The 14,938-nt window shown below is 38.0% G+C and overlaps 1 protein-coding gene across 1 annotated transcript in view; it reads left to right on the forward strand.

Moving 5' to 3' along the window:
• Positions 1-14,938, forward strand: part of GUCY1A2 (guanylate cyclase 1 soluble subunit alpha 2) — a gene marked incomplete at its 5' end in the record, with an annotated part of 135,701 nt that overhangs the window by 74,889 nt on the left and 45,874 nt on the right. The window contains one exon of the mRNA XM_083855792.1: positions 1,424-1,909. Coding sequence (XP_083711918.1) covers positions 1,424-1,909 — 486 coding nt within the window. The remainder of the gene's footprint in view (positions 1-1,423; positions 1,910-14,938) is intronic.

Consider the following 14,938-nt stretch of genomic DNA (forward strand, 5'->3'; position numbering starts at 1 on the left):
TACCTGATGTAAAAAACAACTAATAGAAAGAGGAGCTTCCTAAAATCTCCCCCAAACGTGGAAGTGCCATGTAGGATTATGTGTCACCTCAGCAGGAGCTTTCAGGCCACTGTACACTTAAATCACATCATTATTACAGACACTTCTGGATTCCCTGATGGAGGTTTTCCTATTTTGCTTGGTAGGATTATGGATAGAAGGAGGATTAAATGGTAAGTGAATCATGTGACAGCAAGTGAATACCTACATGATGAAAGAAATGGTGACTGGAGAAGGCCTTTTCATTTCAAGAGATTGTGTGGAATAGAAAACACAGATACAAGGCATTATGGTGCCTAACACTGCTTAGATGCTCAAGGTTTGTGTGTTGTGCCTGTATTGACTATGAGATCCTATGAGTAAGAATTCTGAGTATTTTAGATCACCTAGCACAGTGTTGCCCTGGTCTTTGGCCAGTCCTGGAACGGAAAATTAATGAGGTTGTTTTTCATGACAGAGGCTATGGCAAGCTGAATTTACAAAGAGATACAGTTTGTCTGATTTAATTTAGTTTTCCATGTCCATTTCCGTCTAGTGGTTTTGTGCTCCACTGCCATCATAGAGCAGGAGGTAATAATCCAGGGCCTCAGTGATATCAGCCCTTGGACAGTGCTCAAAACATCTCACCATTTAACAGGCAAATGCAAAAGCTATAAACCAGTGTGATCAACCACCTGATGCTCCTTCCCTAGTGTACCTTCTGCTATTCCACAAATACATATTGGATGAATCTCTGTTACCAAGAAATCTACAGATTCTGAGTGTCAGCCTTCAACTCTGCTGCACGTGTGAGAAGGAAAAGAGGAAACAGGAGGACTACTACGATATTTCCATGCTACTTGTTGTTTTATAGAGCTGTTTTTCACATCTGTTTTCATTTAATTCCTCTATAAAATCCCATAATTGACTTGTATTAGATATTTTGCTGAAAAAGAACAAAAGGCACTTAATTTCACTAATTTGCTTTCAGACAGTTGCAGTTTCTCTTTACTTTTTTTTTTTCTTTTTTGTAGTTTATAGCTAAGTAACAGACAAAGAACAGCTCTGACATTTGCTTGTAAGGCTAGGTACATTCCAGGAGCATTATTTAGATGGCACTCTGAGGATACATACATACTATTGCTTTCTTATTTAATTGGGTACAAATAAAATCCAACATCTGATTTGGAAATACTTTTGTGTCAGTTTAGGCTGTTTTCTGACTCAATTTGGTGAGCAGACTGTGAGTCTCATTACTCGAGTAGGTGAGTGCAAGAGGCTTCTGTATAAAAGGTTACAGTTAATTGTTTCAGCTGAAAAGGCAGAGAAAGTAGAATGAAGAGCCACATCTATAAGCTGATTTTTCCCCTTGCCTGAATCCTTTTTTTTTTTGTTTATTTTACAGGTGATGGAAATTAAAGGACAAATGATTCATGTGCCAGAATCAAACTCGATATTGTTTCTGGGTTCTCCCTGTGTGGACAAGCTGGATGAACTGATGGGCCGAGGCCTCCATCTTTCGGACATCCCCATCCATGATGCTACTCGTGATGTCATATTGGTTGGGGAGCAAGCAAAGGCACAGGATGGCTTGAAAAAACGAATGGATAAGCTGAAGGCAACGCTGGAATGTACACACCAAGCCTTGGAAGAGGAGAAAAAGAAGACTGTGGATCTCCTTATTTCTATTTTCCCTGAAGAGGTGGCCCAGCAGCTGTGGCAGGGGCAGCAGGTTCAGGCCAGGAAGTTTGATGATGTCACCATGCTCTTCTCGGACATTGTTGGCTTCACTGCCATCTGTGCTCAGTGCACGCCCATGCAGGTCATCAGCATGCTCAATGAGCTCTACACGCGCTTCGACCACCAGTGTGGATTCCTTGACATCTACAAGGTAACAGCTCAACTCCTAACCTAGCAAAAGATAACTGAAATGAAGGCAGAAAAAAATCCCAGTAGCTTTCTTCCTAAATTGCAGACCTTCCTTAGAAAAACAGGAAGGCAAAAAAAAAATCCCAGATCTGAAATATGACCATTGAAACTCAAATGTTTCAATATGAAACTGTCATCATGGTACTCCCATGGGGATAAAGGCCTCATATTCCCATTTTCTTATAGAAATATACATCTCCTGTATGATAGCCTGGTTTCCTTTAGATGACACGTCCTAATAATGAAGAAATGCACAATGATGAATCCTAACCCAAGCTGCAGCTCCTGGAAGGGACTTACTTTCAACTTGAATGATTTAGGGTTTAGGCATTTATCTTTCCCTTGAAAGAACGAAAATTTTCCATAAGAAGCAGAGCATTTGCTAAAAAAAGTTATTATGAGGAGCTTCAACTTCCAATGAAAACCAGGAAGAGGACAGCAGATATCTATGCATAGTAAATGTAATGCATGGGACATGGCACTGGTTGCCATGCTCCAAAGGAAATGTCATACATGTTGGTGCCATTAGAGAACTCATTTTCACTTCTCTTAAATGGATTTGGTGTCCAGTATGTGTTTGAGAGATAAAAAGAGGGGAGGTAGAATTTAATAAATGCACTGAAGATATTAGCAGTGTAATTATCCTGTGAAACCTACAGACTGTTTTGTATATGGAATGCCTTTAATTTTGTCATAGAAGAAATAGAGCAAGTTTCTTTTTATATGTTAATGCACTAGAGAAAGGAGATGTGGTTGTAAAATTATATATTGACTTTATTATATGTGTGAGGTTTGCAAACTAACGGTTTTCAAACTATTTAGTATAGTATTTGTTGATAGGCTGTAATGAAAAAGGTCTCACAGGTGTCCTGCTCCTTTAATTTCTAGCCTTTAATGCACTTTAAAGGGAATTAAAAAATAATTACTACCCACCTAAATAATAATCATGGCTGAAAAGTTACAGCATGTACCTCAGATAGAACTGAAAATGGTATAGCTAAAGGTTGGTAGAGCAGTTTACCAAAGTAAACAAGCATGCTGTAAAGAAGTTTTGGGCTCCTGGTTTAGGGGTTTGTTTTACTAATGCTCAGAAGCCAAAGGCCATCTTGGGACATGAATGTGGTAGAAGGTACCAGCCTCATTTGAAAATTGTTACGATGATACTGTCAGAGAAGATGGTGAGTGTGATCTCAGTTTGTGTTAGTCTGATCTTGCTGCACTGGTTTATGACCCAGCTCCAAGAACAGCACTTCAGGAACCCAGAGTCAGGAGGGATACCTAGTGACCCTGCTTCATGTGCTGTGTGTTCACATGGGTGTACTGACGGTGCTCACAGGTAATTAAGTTCAGCTGTTTCGAAGCATTCAGAATATCCTTTGTTCAAAATTGTGGTTGCATGGGAATAGGATATGAAGCATGCAAAACTCTATGATCTAGCTGTAAAGAAGGTTGGTTGAGTCCTGTGAGAACACTAAGAAGAAATATTTATGCTTAGGTCATGAATATTATATGGTTCAGACCACAGCTTTCTGCCTTTCACCTAGCTTTAGGCTACTGTGGCTAGAAAGATGTTGCTTTATGAAGACTGTCCTGGCCAGTGAAATAAGGTTGTAGCTGTTGAGATAGGCAAGATGAGATTTATGCATTTGTAAAAAGGAAAGCACTTTCATGTTGAGACTCCCATGTAATTCTTTGAGCAAAGGTATGAATAAAACCTGTTTTTCTGTGGAAGAATGGCTACAGCTCTAACACCCTTTCTCTGCTGCTGCTGCCAGAATACAGGCAGTTCCCTCTCAGATCCTTTCATCCTGGATTTTCTTTATCTCTTTACTCCCCCCATCCCTGGGCCCTGCCTAGGTGTCCCTTGGTTCCCACCACTGCTCACTCATGAGCAAGGCAGTGTGCACTTTGGCTGTTTTGGATCTGTATGTACCTTTTTTCTCCCCTCCAAATGTTTTTTAATTTTTTTTTAACCAGAAGTCTAAAAAAATTTCTGAGAGGTTAAGTAAAAATGACTCACTTTAGGACTACAAAATGAAAAATCTCAAGCAATGAACCATTTTTTGTTTTACTAGAGAATCAGGCTTAAAATAAAATAGCAAATGTCTTGAAAGAAAACATTTGCATTTTAAAATGAAAATAGCTTGTGTGTTTAGATCTTTTTCATTTCTTTCAGGTGATATTCTGGAAGCTAATATTTATTGCAAGGAATGATCACCGCCACAACAATTATGATTTTAGAATTTATTGTCAGGTAGTGAATTTTAGATACTTAATCAGCACTCTTTGTACCCAGCCTGTCTCAAAGATATACTCGTGTGAGTAGGCTACAGAAATTTACTGTGTAACCTAAATACATCAATATTTAAAATTTCTTCTTTTAAGCAGCATGGCAAGAATAATTTGCAAAGTTTATCCCTTTCTTCCCAAACTAAAATTGGTGCATCTGAATACCAAATTCACCATTTGTAAAGAGAAAATTAAGTAAAATGCAATAAATAAATTCCATGCTGTAAATGATGTAACAGCTTTACTGTTACAGAATTTTGTATTTGGAACCTCACTGCTTCTAATCCGGCAATGAACCTGATATTTTCATTTGTCTCATGCTATTCGTCCGGGGATGTTTATAGAGAGATTTGGCACAGAAAGAACAAAGATCCTCACATTTAACTAGTCAGACATAGAGGGCAAGCAAAATGAGCTCTTGGATACAGACTGAAGTGCTTGGAGAGAACTGAAGGGTGATGAGTTAGTCTTTGAAATTTCTTGGAAATCAAAGTAAGTAGCTCTGACTGATGAGACAAGGAAAGCTTATCCAATAGATGGAGGCACAGGTAAGAATGACACAGACAGATGATGGGCTCAGAAAATGAATTTCACAACAGCATTTGGAATAGATAGCAATGATGACAGATTATATTTGTCCAGGCTGAGGGAGAACATTGCAGTATTTGAGATGCACGGTGTTATGAGCCTGGGTGACAGTTCTAGAAGAATCTGTATTTTAGAGAGTGCAACCTGGGAAAGAATCTGCTGACATACATACAGCCTTTGTGAAAAGATTAGGAGGGACATGTTCATGATAATCACAGAACAACAAGGAGGTGAAAGAACTGAGATCTGGTGATGCATTTGGAAACTGATGCTGCTGACTATCAGAGCTAATTATCTATGGCTTGGAGTTGAGGAGTAGGAGAAAAAATGAAGCAGGGAGTGCTTTTCAGATCAGTGTAGCTGCAGATGCTTGGCAAGCCGGTGTTTGTGAACATGCAAGTAGAAGCATGGACTCCAGGAGCAGAAGTCATGGGAGAGATATCTCAGTAAATTTTGAAATCTGTGGCTTTGGGTTAAATATGTACTTGTTGGCCTGACTGTTTTGACCTGTTTTCCTCTGGATCTGAGTTCTTGCTGTTCATCAGCCAAGTACTGGGAAATGAGGCTTCAGTTAAGCCATCTCTTTATCAAATAAGCTATTTAGATATGCTGCAGCCATGTCTTCTGGCATTTAAAACTTAACCCTGAAGTCTGAAATCTTCCCTGCTTAAGATTCCCACAGCTTCTGTTTCTCCATCATGTAATACGTATTTGACATTGGCTCATTTTAAATATTTGTTTCCTGTTGAGTCCTTCTGCCCTTGTAAGCCTACTTTCTCAGCTCTTTCTCCCTCAGTTTCCTTTCTGAAACATTTCCCTCTTGCACCCTTTAACTGCTGTGTGAAGGCAGCATTTATTGTGCATGTGTTTTTGGCTGCATGGTTTTGTGTGTTGGCTGGGTAGTGTCAAGCCAAACAGAGCAGAACCAGGCTGATCCTGTAATGGTTAGGTTCTTTGTCCTTTCTCTGAACAGAGTAGGATTTGTCCTTGAAGACATTGCAGATTTTCCCTGACACTGTATTTTGCTTTCTGTGAAGTGCTAAGTCCCACTTTCCTTGCCTAAGAAGACAGTCCTAAATGTTCTTTGAAAGTGAACTGTGGTCAGCTGCCAGAATTTCTTTGCTATACATCTTCATCATAAAAAATTTAATTGAAAGTTTATTGAATATTTGTATAAGACAATATAATTACATACATTCATTTTACAGTCAGAATCCAGAACTTTGTTATATGAACTCCTGCTTTCTTTTTGGTTTCATTATTTGGCTGAACTGGCACTCTCTCTGAGTGGTACCACACACAGCTTTCTTGGGCTTTTATTCCTGACAACATAGTAACATTTAGTATGTTAGATCTTTATTTTTTGATTTTATATGCCTAACACTGTATGCAGCCTTAGTGTTTGCTAGTTTTAAAGACCCAAGATTAAAAATGATGGGAAATCTGGACTGTCCTGCAATCATTTGAGACTGATACTCACCAGTTTTGAAAAACGTTGTTTATATTTAGGTTGTGATATGCCTTTAGGAAAGTAATTTTAAACTCACATTTTCTACAAATATCACATTACATTTCTGTACTGGTAGTTTAAGTTGCAGGAATCTGTATTCATTTTACAGAAAATGCCAGTACATTCTCCATGCCACGACGTTCCCCTCTTGAGAACTAATACATCCCGTACTTAAATCATGTTCTCAGCCTTATTATCAGTATTATAATGACTAAAGAATACTACGATAGCAGGGTCATGAGCTTCAGACTATTCTGGAGTTTTCCATGCTTTATGTTTCATAGGTTAAAAACATAGTCTCCAAGTCTTTATGTAAAATCTATGGCCGCTATTTTTGCCATCTTTCTACCCTGTTTTAACTTTTTAAGTTCTGGGCAAATACATGGCCATTTTGAGAAGTTTTGAAATTCTAAACTTCAGCTTAGGCATTTGCAAAATGCATGAAATGCAGTTAACATACATAAAATGATAGTGATACTCTTACATGAGCAATACAACACACATGCAGTGTTACAAGATACCTTTTTAAAAAATTGAATGGTGCAGTTCTGAGGATTACCAGTGCATTACCTGTTTCTTCTTCCTGATAGCTTAAAGTCAGTGGGTTTTGAATGTGTAACAGATGAAAATGGGCAATAGAAAAAAATTTCCATTGCCCAGAAGCTCGATTTCTCTGCAGTGCCACCCAGCCTGGGAGAGCTGCCTTCAGCACACCGCTCTGTTTGGGTCCCACCACAGAGGGTTCCTGAACCTTCTTTCTCCTGTCTTTGAGCTGGCTATGACACTTTCTCCTGCTTGGAGCCTTTGCCCATACTTGGACTTGCTGGCACATTGGCATGTCTCACTCCAGTATGAAGCTAGAGCAAAGCCAGGGCTTTGGGGAGCTCAAAAGTGTTCTTGGGTCAAATTAAGGGAAAAAAACTCTAAGAAAAAAAAAAAAGAAACACAGAATGTTCCATGGATTTTTCCTGCAGATCTGGTGCAACACTACCCGAGGACTCAAGAATATTTTATGACTTCCCATTACTTTAAGCATATATTTTTCCCCAGCCTTGTGGACGATTTACACTTTCTGTCTTCAGGGAGATCTGCAAATGAAGCAAACAGACACTCAGGCTCCAGAAGAGTTATTCTTTGCTTTATAAACATAGAGCCCTGCACAAAGCACTAAAACATCTGTGCATGTTCTCCTGCAATACATCACCCAAGAATCCTCTAAAGAGCCTAGGACTTCTGTTTCTGTATATAACTACTTGTCTACTTCTTCAGAAATACCATACTTGTATATAATTCTGTTATAATTCTGTAATTTTTTTTTTTTTTTTTTTTTTTTTTTTTTTTTTTTTTTTTGTCTCTCTCCTTTCACTTTTCTCTCATCTGGAATGCACACATTTGTTTGTAACTGCTCTGGTCCATTTCTCTCAAGTCGCATGGGAGCTTTGGATTCTATGTCCAGCTTACAGCTCCTGGGAGCACTTTCCAAGTCCTCAGTTTGTACATGAAGCCTGGCTATAAGCTGCCCTTTAGATTAAATAGGACCAGGGAGGGTGTCCTCCCTGCTGCAAATTGAGGAGCAAGGCAACATACTGTGGAACCATGAACTAAGGGCATTCCCTCTTGCAGCACACAGGTCTCCCTGATGCTATGTCCTTTGTTTTATTCTGTCCAGTTTTTCCACCTTTTAAATTTTAGTACCTCTGAGGGACTGGAGAAAACTAATTTCACTTGCCATCTGCTTTGGCTCTTTCCATTTTTAAGCAGTCTGGCTGAACTTTCATATACCAAGATGCAACATTTTCATTCCTGCAAGTAGCATTCATAACTGTACCTTAGTTTATTTAATTATTTAAGTGAACATGGAGATACTTAATTAAGTTAATAGAAACTAAGTAACATGAATTTCAGGACACGTGAATTAAAGCTTGTATAACCTTGAGGAAGATGTTCTGATTTACTAGGAGTTTAAATACTGAGCATACATATAGCAAAGTAAGACTACACTTACATCGGGAAAAGGGCAGTCAAACATTAAACTGAAATGAGTGTTTTAGGTCAGACATGATTCTTTTAATGTTTTTTTTTTTTTTTTGTTAAACAGTTCTGCACTTTGACATTGCAATAAGGCAGAATGCCAGCCAGGAAGTCTTCTGTTCATCAGAGATAATTGGTCTGATTTTTGCAATTTCATATTTTCCTATAGAAGAGAGAAGTCATGTATACACTATTTTTTATTCCATGGCTGTTGTGTGCAAACCTGATGCTGATTTCGTTTAGACTGCAAGTCTTCTGGCATGACTCTATTAACTACTGAAAAAAACCCTCTTTTAGGATACTAGGTGGTAATTCTACATGGCAAGTACTATTTGTCTTTTTTTCTTCTGTAAAGGAAGTAGCACTCTGAATTAGAGTGTAGATGAAAGAATTCCTGTATATATTGCATACTGAAAGATCTGTGCTTAAGGGTGCTAAGTAGGTGCTGTAGAAAGAATTCAAATACTACTTTTCCTGCAAAATGCTCCTGAACTTGCCAGTATGTAACATCATTCACTAAAAATAAGATGCCCTCAGGCCTGGTAAGAGCAATTGCTTCTTAATGAGGCTCCGGGGAAAGGCGCTTGGTTTTATAGGCAGTTACTTCTTTTTAAAAATGAGGTTTACAAGAAGAACAGAGTTCTTAACTTCATAGGTGGACACCTGTAATCCATCCCTTCTCACATGGGAGGAGTTTTCCTGAAATATTTCCAAAAGCTGAGTGTCATGTCATAGAAGTGTTGCAAAGTTACCTTGAAACTCAGGCACAAGATTTTACTGCCTAGGAATTGATTTTGAAAACATTAGAGACAGAAGCTAAGAGAGTGAAACACTAAGTAGAAACTGAGGGATGTTCTTGGAAAACAAGTGCATTCTCAGATCCTGTCTTGAAAACTTTATAATCCTTTCCAAAGCAGAAAGTTTTTTGTAATATACGAAAGATTTGGAAATCTATAAATAATGCTTTACTGCTGACTAATATTGTTAAGCTTCAACAGTCTTGCAGATTTCAATTGTTTCAAAGCTTTGCTGACAAATTATTGCAGTAGAAAAAACTTAGAGAAAACTTCAAAATGTAAACAGAATTAGGCCTTGTGTTCACACAACAGCAAGAAAACCAAACAGCTTTGGTTTAATTTGAAAAAGCACAGTATTCACTCTTTCCAGTGTAGACAGAAATGTGGATCTGGTTGTATCTCAGGGTCAAGAGTACCTAGGCCAAGCTCAGAGGAGGCTTTTCTGAACTGTGCTTACACCACCTCCAGAGGAAGAGCACATACACTTATTAATGTCTCAGGGAAATAACCTTCTCTGGTTTCCCTCCGGCATGTTTATTTGTTTTTTCTTTCCTTAGAATCTGTGTTTTAGATTAAATGACTTGTTCAAATCTTTGTACCATAAGCTGCCCAAAATACCTCAAATCTGCTCTCCCTCCACTTAGTGATTAATAACATTCAGTGACCTGCATGCCAAAATATGCATGGAAAGATCCAGGACATTTTGAGCTAAACAGGATCTTGCTGTTGTGCTGACAAATGGTATCATGGCACTAGCAGTCAGCCCACTCATGCTGTCCTTTTCCGGGCTTGGGGTACTTTGTGGGAGCAGGAACATGCTCATTGTGGTGCACTTTCAAAAGCACAGAGCTCCCCCAGAGTCTTCTGAGAGTTTCACAAACTGAGCCTGTGGCCCACATAAACCTGATTTTCAGTCAATGCCCAGAAAAGCATGCTGATGACAACACGGGAAGGGTCTTTCATATCAAATCACAGTCTGGGCATGGATGCAGGCAGTTGAGCAAAGATACACACACATATGCATCCTACTGTACTAAATGGGATAAAAAGAGGTTTACAGAATTCAGGATGGAATACATCATGCCTTGAAAATTCGTTTTTCTCTTCAGTTACTATAGAAAGACTATAGATGAGTAGATTGACTTGAAGCTTCACTTTTGTGTGACCGACTCTTGATAATGTGAGTTCCCTCATGAATGAGAATGTTGTAAGGTTATTACTGACCTGCAGATATATTCTAAGAATGATTTGGGTAGAAGGAAATATAGGAGATGTCAATGACATCTCAAGGTAGACTATGGATATCAATGTTCCTGTGATGAGTGCTGAGATTGCTGATTAAAACTAAAATGGAGGCAATCTCCATTTTCTTCAGACTTTGTCCCATACTAATGAAAAACTGTCCTGTTTGCTGCTGGACTAGAAGTCATGGGCAGGAATAATGAAGCCCAAATGGTAAGTCTGAAGCATCATGTTGCCATATACCACAGCCTTTTCTGTACTCTCCTGCTGTACAACTTCAGGCATAAAACAGATGAAAGAAAAGCCCTTTGGGAGATAGTAATAACTTCAAAGGTTTCCTTTACAGTTATACTTGCAAGAATTTCCTCTTAAGGCTAAATTTCACTGTATTCCTTTGGAGGGAAGACATTTCAGCTGTCATAAAAGAAATACATAGTTTTGACGTACTGTGTAGTTCAGTTTTGCAGATGGAATGAAATATGGATAAACAGGATAATGAATATTTTGTGAAAGAATAGGACTTTACTGTAGTTCCTGATAATTTCCAGTGCCATGTCCATTCACATCCTGAATTTTGGCCTCATGCTGGGATGAAACTTATAAAACCATCTCCTTTAATATTTATATGCTACTCTGGAAATGCAGCCTGGGTTGTGCAGGAAGCTGAGATGTGCTCTGGTAAGTCTAGGCTGAGGAGTACATACAGAACTTACTCTGACTTTGCTCCTTAAGAAATGACATCCAGGTGTTCAAATCAAAATGAATATGCTAGAATGCATTGATTTTGTTGTTAAGGTCATTATAAGAATCACTTAAGGTTCATACCTCAAATAAGTGCTGTTCTGGATTAATCTTGAAGACTGGAAAGGAAGCTGATCTGTGGAGTGTAGAAAGTTTTTCCACTGATTCATCTGACAATCTAGATATCAGCTTTCCTAAAGGACTATTTGATTTTGCAGAACTTGCCATGTCCTTTTTTTAAAATTGACCTGCCTCTATGATCTTCCATGTTCAATCTGCCCTTCTGCCTCTTCACATCATCTTGTTAATTTTTTTTTTCTAGAGTTCTGAGATAGAGGTGAAAATATGCTACTTTTAGCATAGAGTAAATAATTTAGACTTATTCTCACAGTCAATAGAGGAAAGTTTGATTTTATAGGGTGTGAATTTTTTTAAGTGTGAGATTTGTTTGGTTTTTTTTCTGATGGATGTTCTTAGCACAAATCGGATGCAAGAGTTCCCATTCAGTTCATTGATTATGAAGAGAAATGAGAGTGAATAACTCATATTCAAATTGCTGTATTAGACATATTTCTGGTTAGGTGAACTGAATCTCATCTGTGTAGATTACAGCTGCTACGTCTTAGCAGCTTGCAGTCTGTAAGATGCAGCTGCAGCTGAAATATTGCTTCTTCCCTGCAAGTGTCATCTACTTTTCATGTGTTTTATAGTTATTTAATAATGTTATAGTTTGATGCCATGTTATTGTTAATGCACAGAGTGTATTTAACTGGGCAAAAGGAATTTTTACTGCATTTTATTTTCCCTCATACAATCAGCATCCACTCAAGTTATTTCTTCCTATTTTCTTTGATTTTTGTTATAGTTCCAGTGGAGTAACTCCCATCACCACTGAGCACAGATATTCTGTTGTCTCTCAATAGGGTCCCTTATAGAACACTTGAGTGATTAATTCAAAGCCTGACTTTCTATAAATTATACGAATGAATGTGATGGTTGTTGTCAAAACACCTCATCATTGCTCAATCCCATTGAAACAATTAAAATATAATTAATATCATAATATATTTAATATCTGTATTTGGGAACAAGGTGTACCATATAGTTAAAGCTTGGATTACCTTAGAATCTGCCAAAATAGTGCATTATAGTGGTCTATGCTTGATAGTACTGGATGTGGTCGCTTGAAGAAGTAAAAGATGCCTTGTGAACTACTTATGAAATGTCAGGCAAACTTCTTTCTAGCATTTTTGAGATTTACCCCTAGAATAAAAAGATTATGTTCCTTATCCCCATATTTGCTGAAGAATCTATGAAAATCTTCACTGTCTGCAGATATTTGATTGCTTTAAAAAGCTTCTTTTTATCTAAGACCTTGTTAGTGAGTTTCAGAGGTTTCCTTGTTTCCTAATCCATAAGGATGCTTATGTCATTTTTGTTTCTTACTCTCTCACCCTGCACTGCTGGGAAGAGCCCACTTCTATCTCCTCAAGTGCCATGAAACCATCTCTGCTCCAGTCTGGGACAAGCTCAGTTCTCCCAGCCCTTTTTCCCAGGTGCTCCAGCCCCCATCTTGCTTGCCCCTGGTGAGTTGGGTCTGGTTTAGCAATCTCTTGTCTTGCACTGAGGGCCCCCAAAGTGGATGTGGTATCTGAGTCTAACAAGTGCTGAGTTGGTGATTGGCACTTCCCTGGTCTCTGTCCATATATCCAGACTGTCACTGGCTGTCTTTCTTCCCAGGACTCACTACTGGCCCATCTGACATTTACTGCCCAGCACGACCCCCAAGGTCTCTCCCAAAGCGCCGCTCTTCAGGAAGTTTGGCTGTATCAGTTCCAGAGAAATTCTTTCTCAGGGAAAGGACTTTGCACATATCCTTATTGAATTTCATGAGCTTCCAATTCATCCTGCCTGTACATGTTACTCAGGATGGCAGCCCAGCCCTAGAGCAAATTGACAATTGACCTGTCTTCCCCAGTTTGGTATCAACTGCAGGCTGATGCAGGTGCAATTAATGTTATTATCAGAAAAAACACGCCACAGATTTTGCAATAAAAGACAGATATATTTTAAAATTCTAGATTTTATTTTTTTTACATGCTGTATTTTGGAAAGTGTTAACTGCTCATTACACATTTTATGTACTGAGTACGCTGTGTCTGTATTTTGGTGGGAGAAGGTAAACATGCATAGGCAACAGGCAAAAGGAGAGGCAGGTTAAGATGGAGAATAATGCTCTTCAGGGCAGGTGAAAAAAATGACCCAGAAACAAACTAGAAAAGTTAGTTTTCTCAGAGAGAGTAGTTAAGTGGTGAACAGAAGAACATTAAAATGCAATTAGCTAAACCATTATCCCTTTCCCTGCTCTATATTCCTGTCTTCTTCACTTTCGAACTCTTTAAGAGGGAACTGATGTAATTGCAACTGCTATTTGTTATTATTTCAGTTTTATAAAACAAAGTTTTATAGAGTATCTCCCAGCAGTAGGATAGTTTCAGGCTATTGGCAGATTACTCATATGTGATAAGAAACAATTTAGTAATGATCTTTTCTTCAGCTAAATATAGCATATACACTTTGTACACTGTGTCTGCAAACAGGGTGTGGAGCATAGAGAAATTGTTTAATATTCCAAGTTTCCTTGCCAACTTAAAATTACAGTGATTAGGAACACATACTTACTTAAGCAGAAATAAATATTTCTGGTGATTAAAATAGCAGAAAGGGAGGAGACCACAAGCAGGGTTTGGTGCATATGGAAACTCAATTCAGTTGGAAGAAACATCTGTTACTCTATAAAAAGAAGGGTAAGAAATCAAGACATGGCTGGAGAATATCTAAGACTTGTTATTTTATCTAAACTTTTTGTGTATGTCACACTTATATAGATTACCTATATATGTCAGTGGAAAACACACACAAAAATTTAAGCAGCGTAATATATTATTCCTCAAACAGGACCCTTTCTCTCGAGGAGGAGAAGCCTTGAATAAACACTTGATATGCAATTCTTACATATTTGCTTTCCAAAGTAATCCTGTATTCTGGTCATCTATGTATAGCAGGAATATCCTGTAGTTCTTTTTCCTGAACTGGAAGGCAGTCACCCTTTTTAATTCCAATTTATTTTGAAAAAAACACCATTGAGCAGCCTATAAAGGACAGTGACATGAATTAATTTAGCTTAAATGAGTACTAAATATTACAATCCTTACAAGTAAGATAATAAGTACGTATGCAGCCCTTTGAGTATTTTGGAAATGAAAACAATAGTACACAAGTACCCTTCAGAGAAAGGTGAAGGATCTACAAAACACATGCTGTTAAAGGTCGATTTTCTTCCTGAAAAAAAGACAGCAACTTTGGAATTTTTAGACTTGTTTTTGGTATGTATTTCATTTTGATGAAATCTTATTGATATCATTTAACCCATTAAAAATACACAAACTCCATTGTAATAGTTCTAATACCAATTATACATTAAGCTTTCACAGGAAACCTGCTGAGAGAGACAGGACTAAAACTAGACCTATTTCTCCCTCCAGCTACTTCTTTCAATGTATTTAATGTTTCTGATTGCAGGAGAAAATTTCAGATTAGAATTGCCACAGAGTGAGCCCTGCAATTTTTTTTTTTTTGTTTTGTTTTGTTTATTTCCAAGCTGTGCTTTGAAAAAGATTCAAAGTAAGACTCATTAGATGGTTTGAATTCCTGAGTATTTTAGATGAAAAATCTTTAGCCTGCCATTTCGGATTTCACTTCAGAATGGTATCTCTGCCCCATGTATGTCACT

This window comes from Zosterops lateralis, assembly GCF_965231275.1.
Source record: "Zosterops lateralis genome assembly, chromosome: 2".
Classification (NCBI taxonomy): domain Eukaryota; kingdom Metazoa; phylum Chordata; class Aves; order Passeriformes; family Zosteropidae; genus Zosterops; species Zosterops lateralis.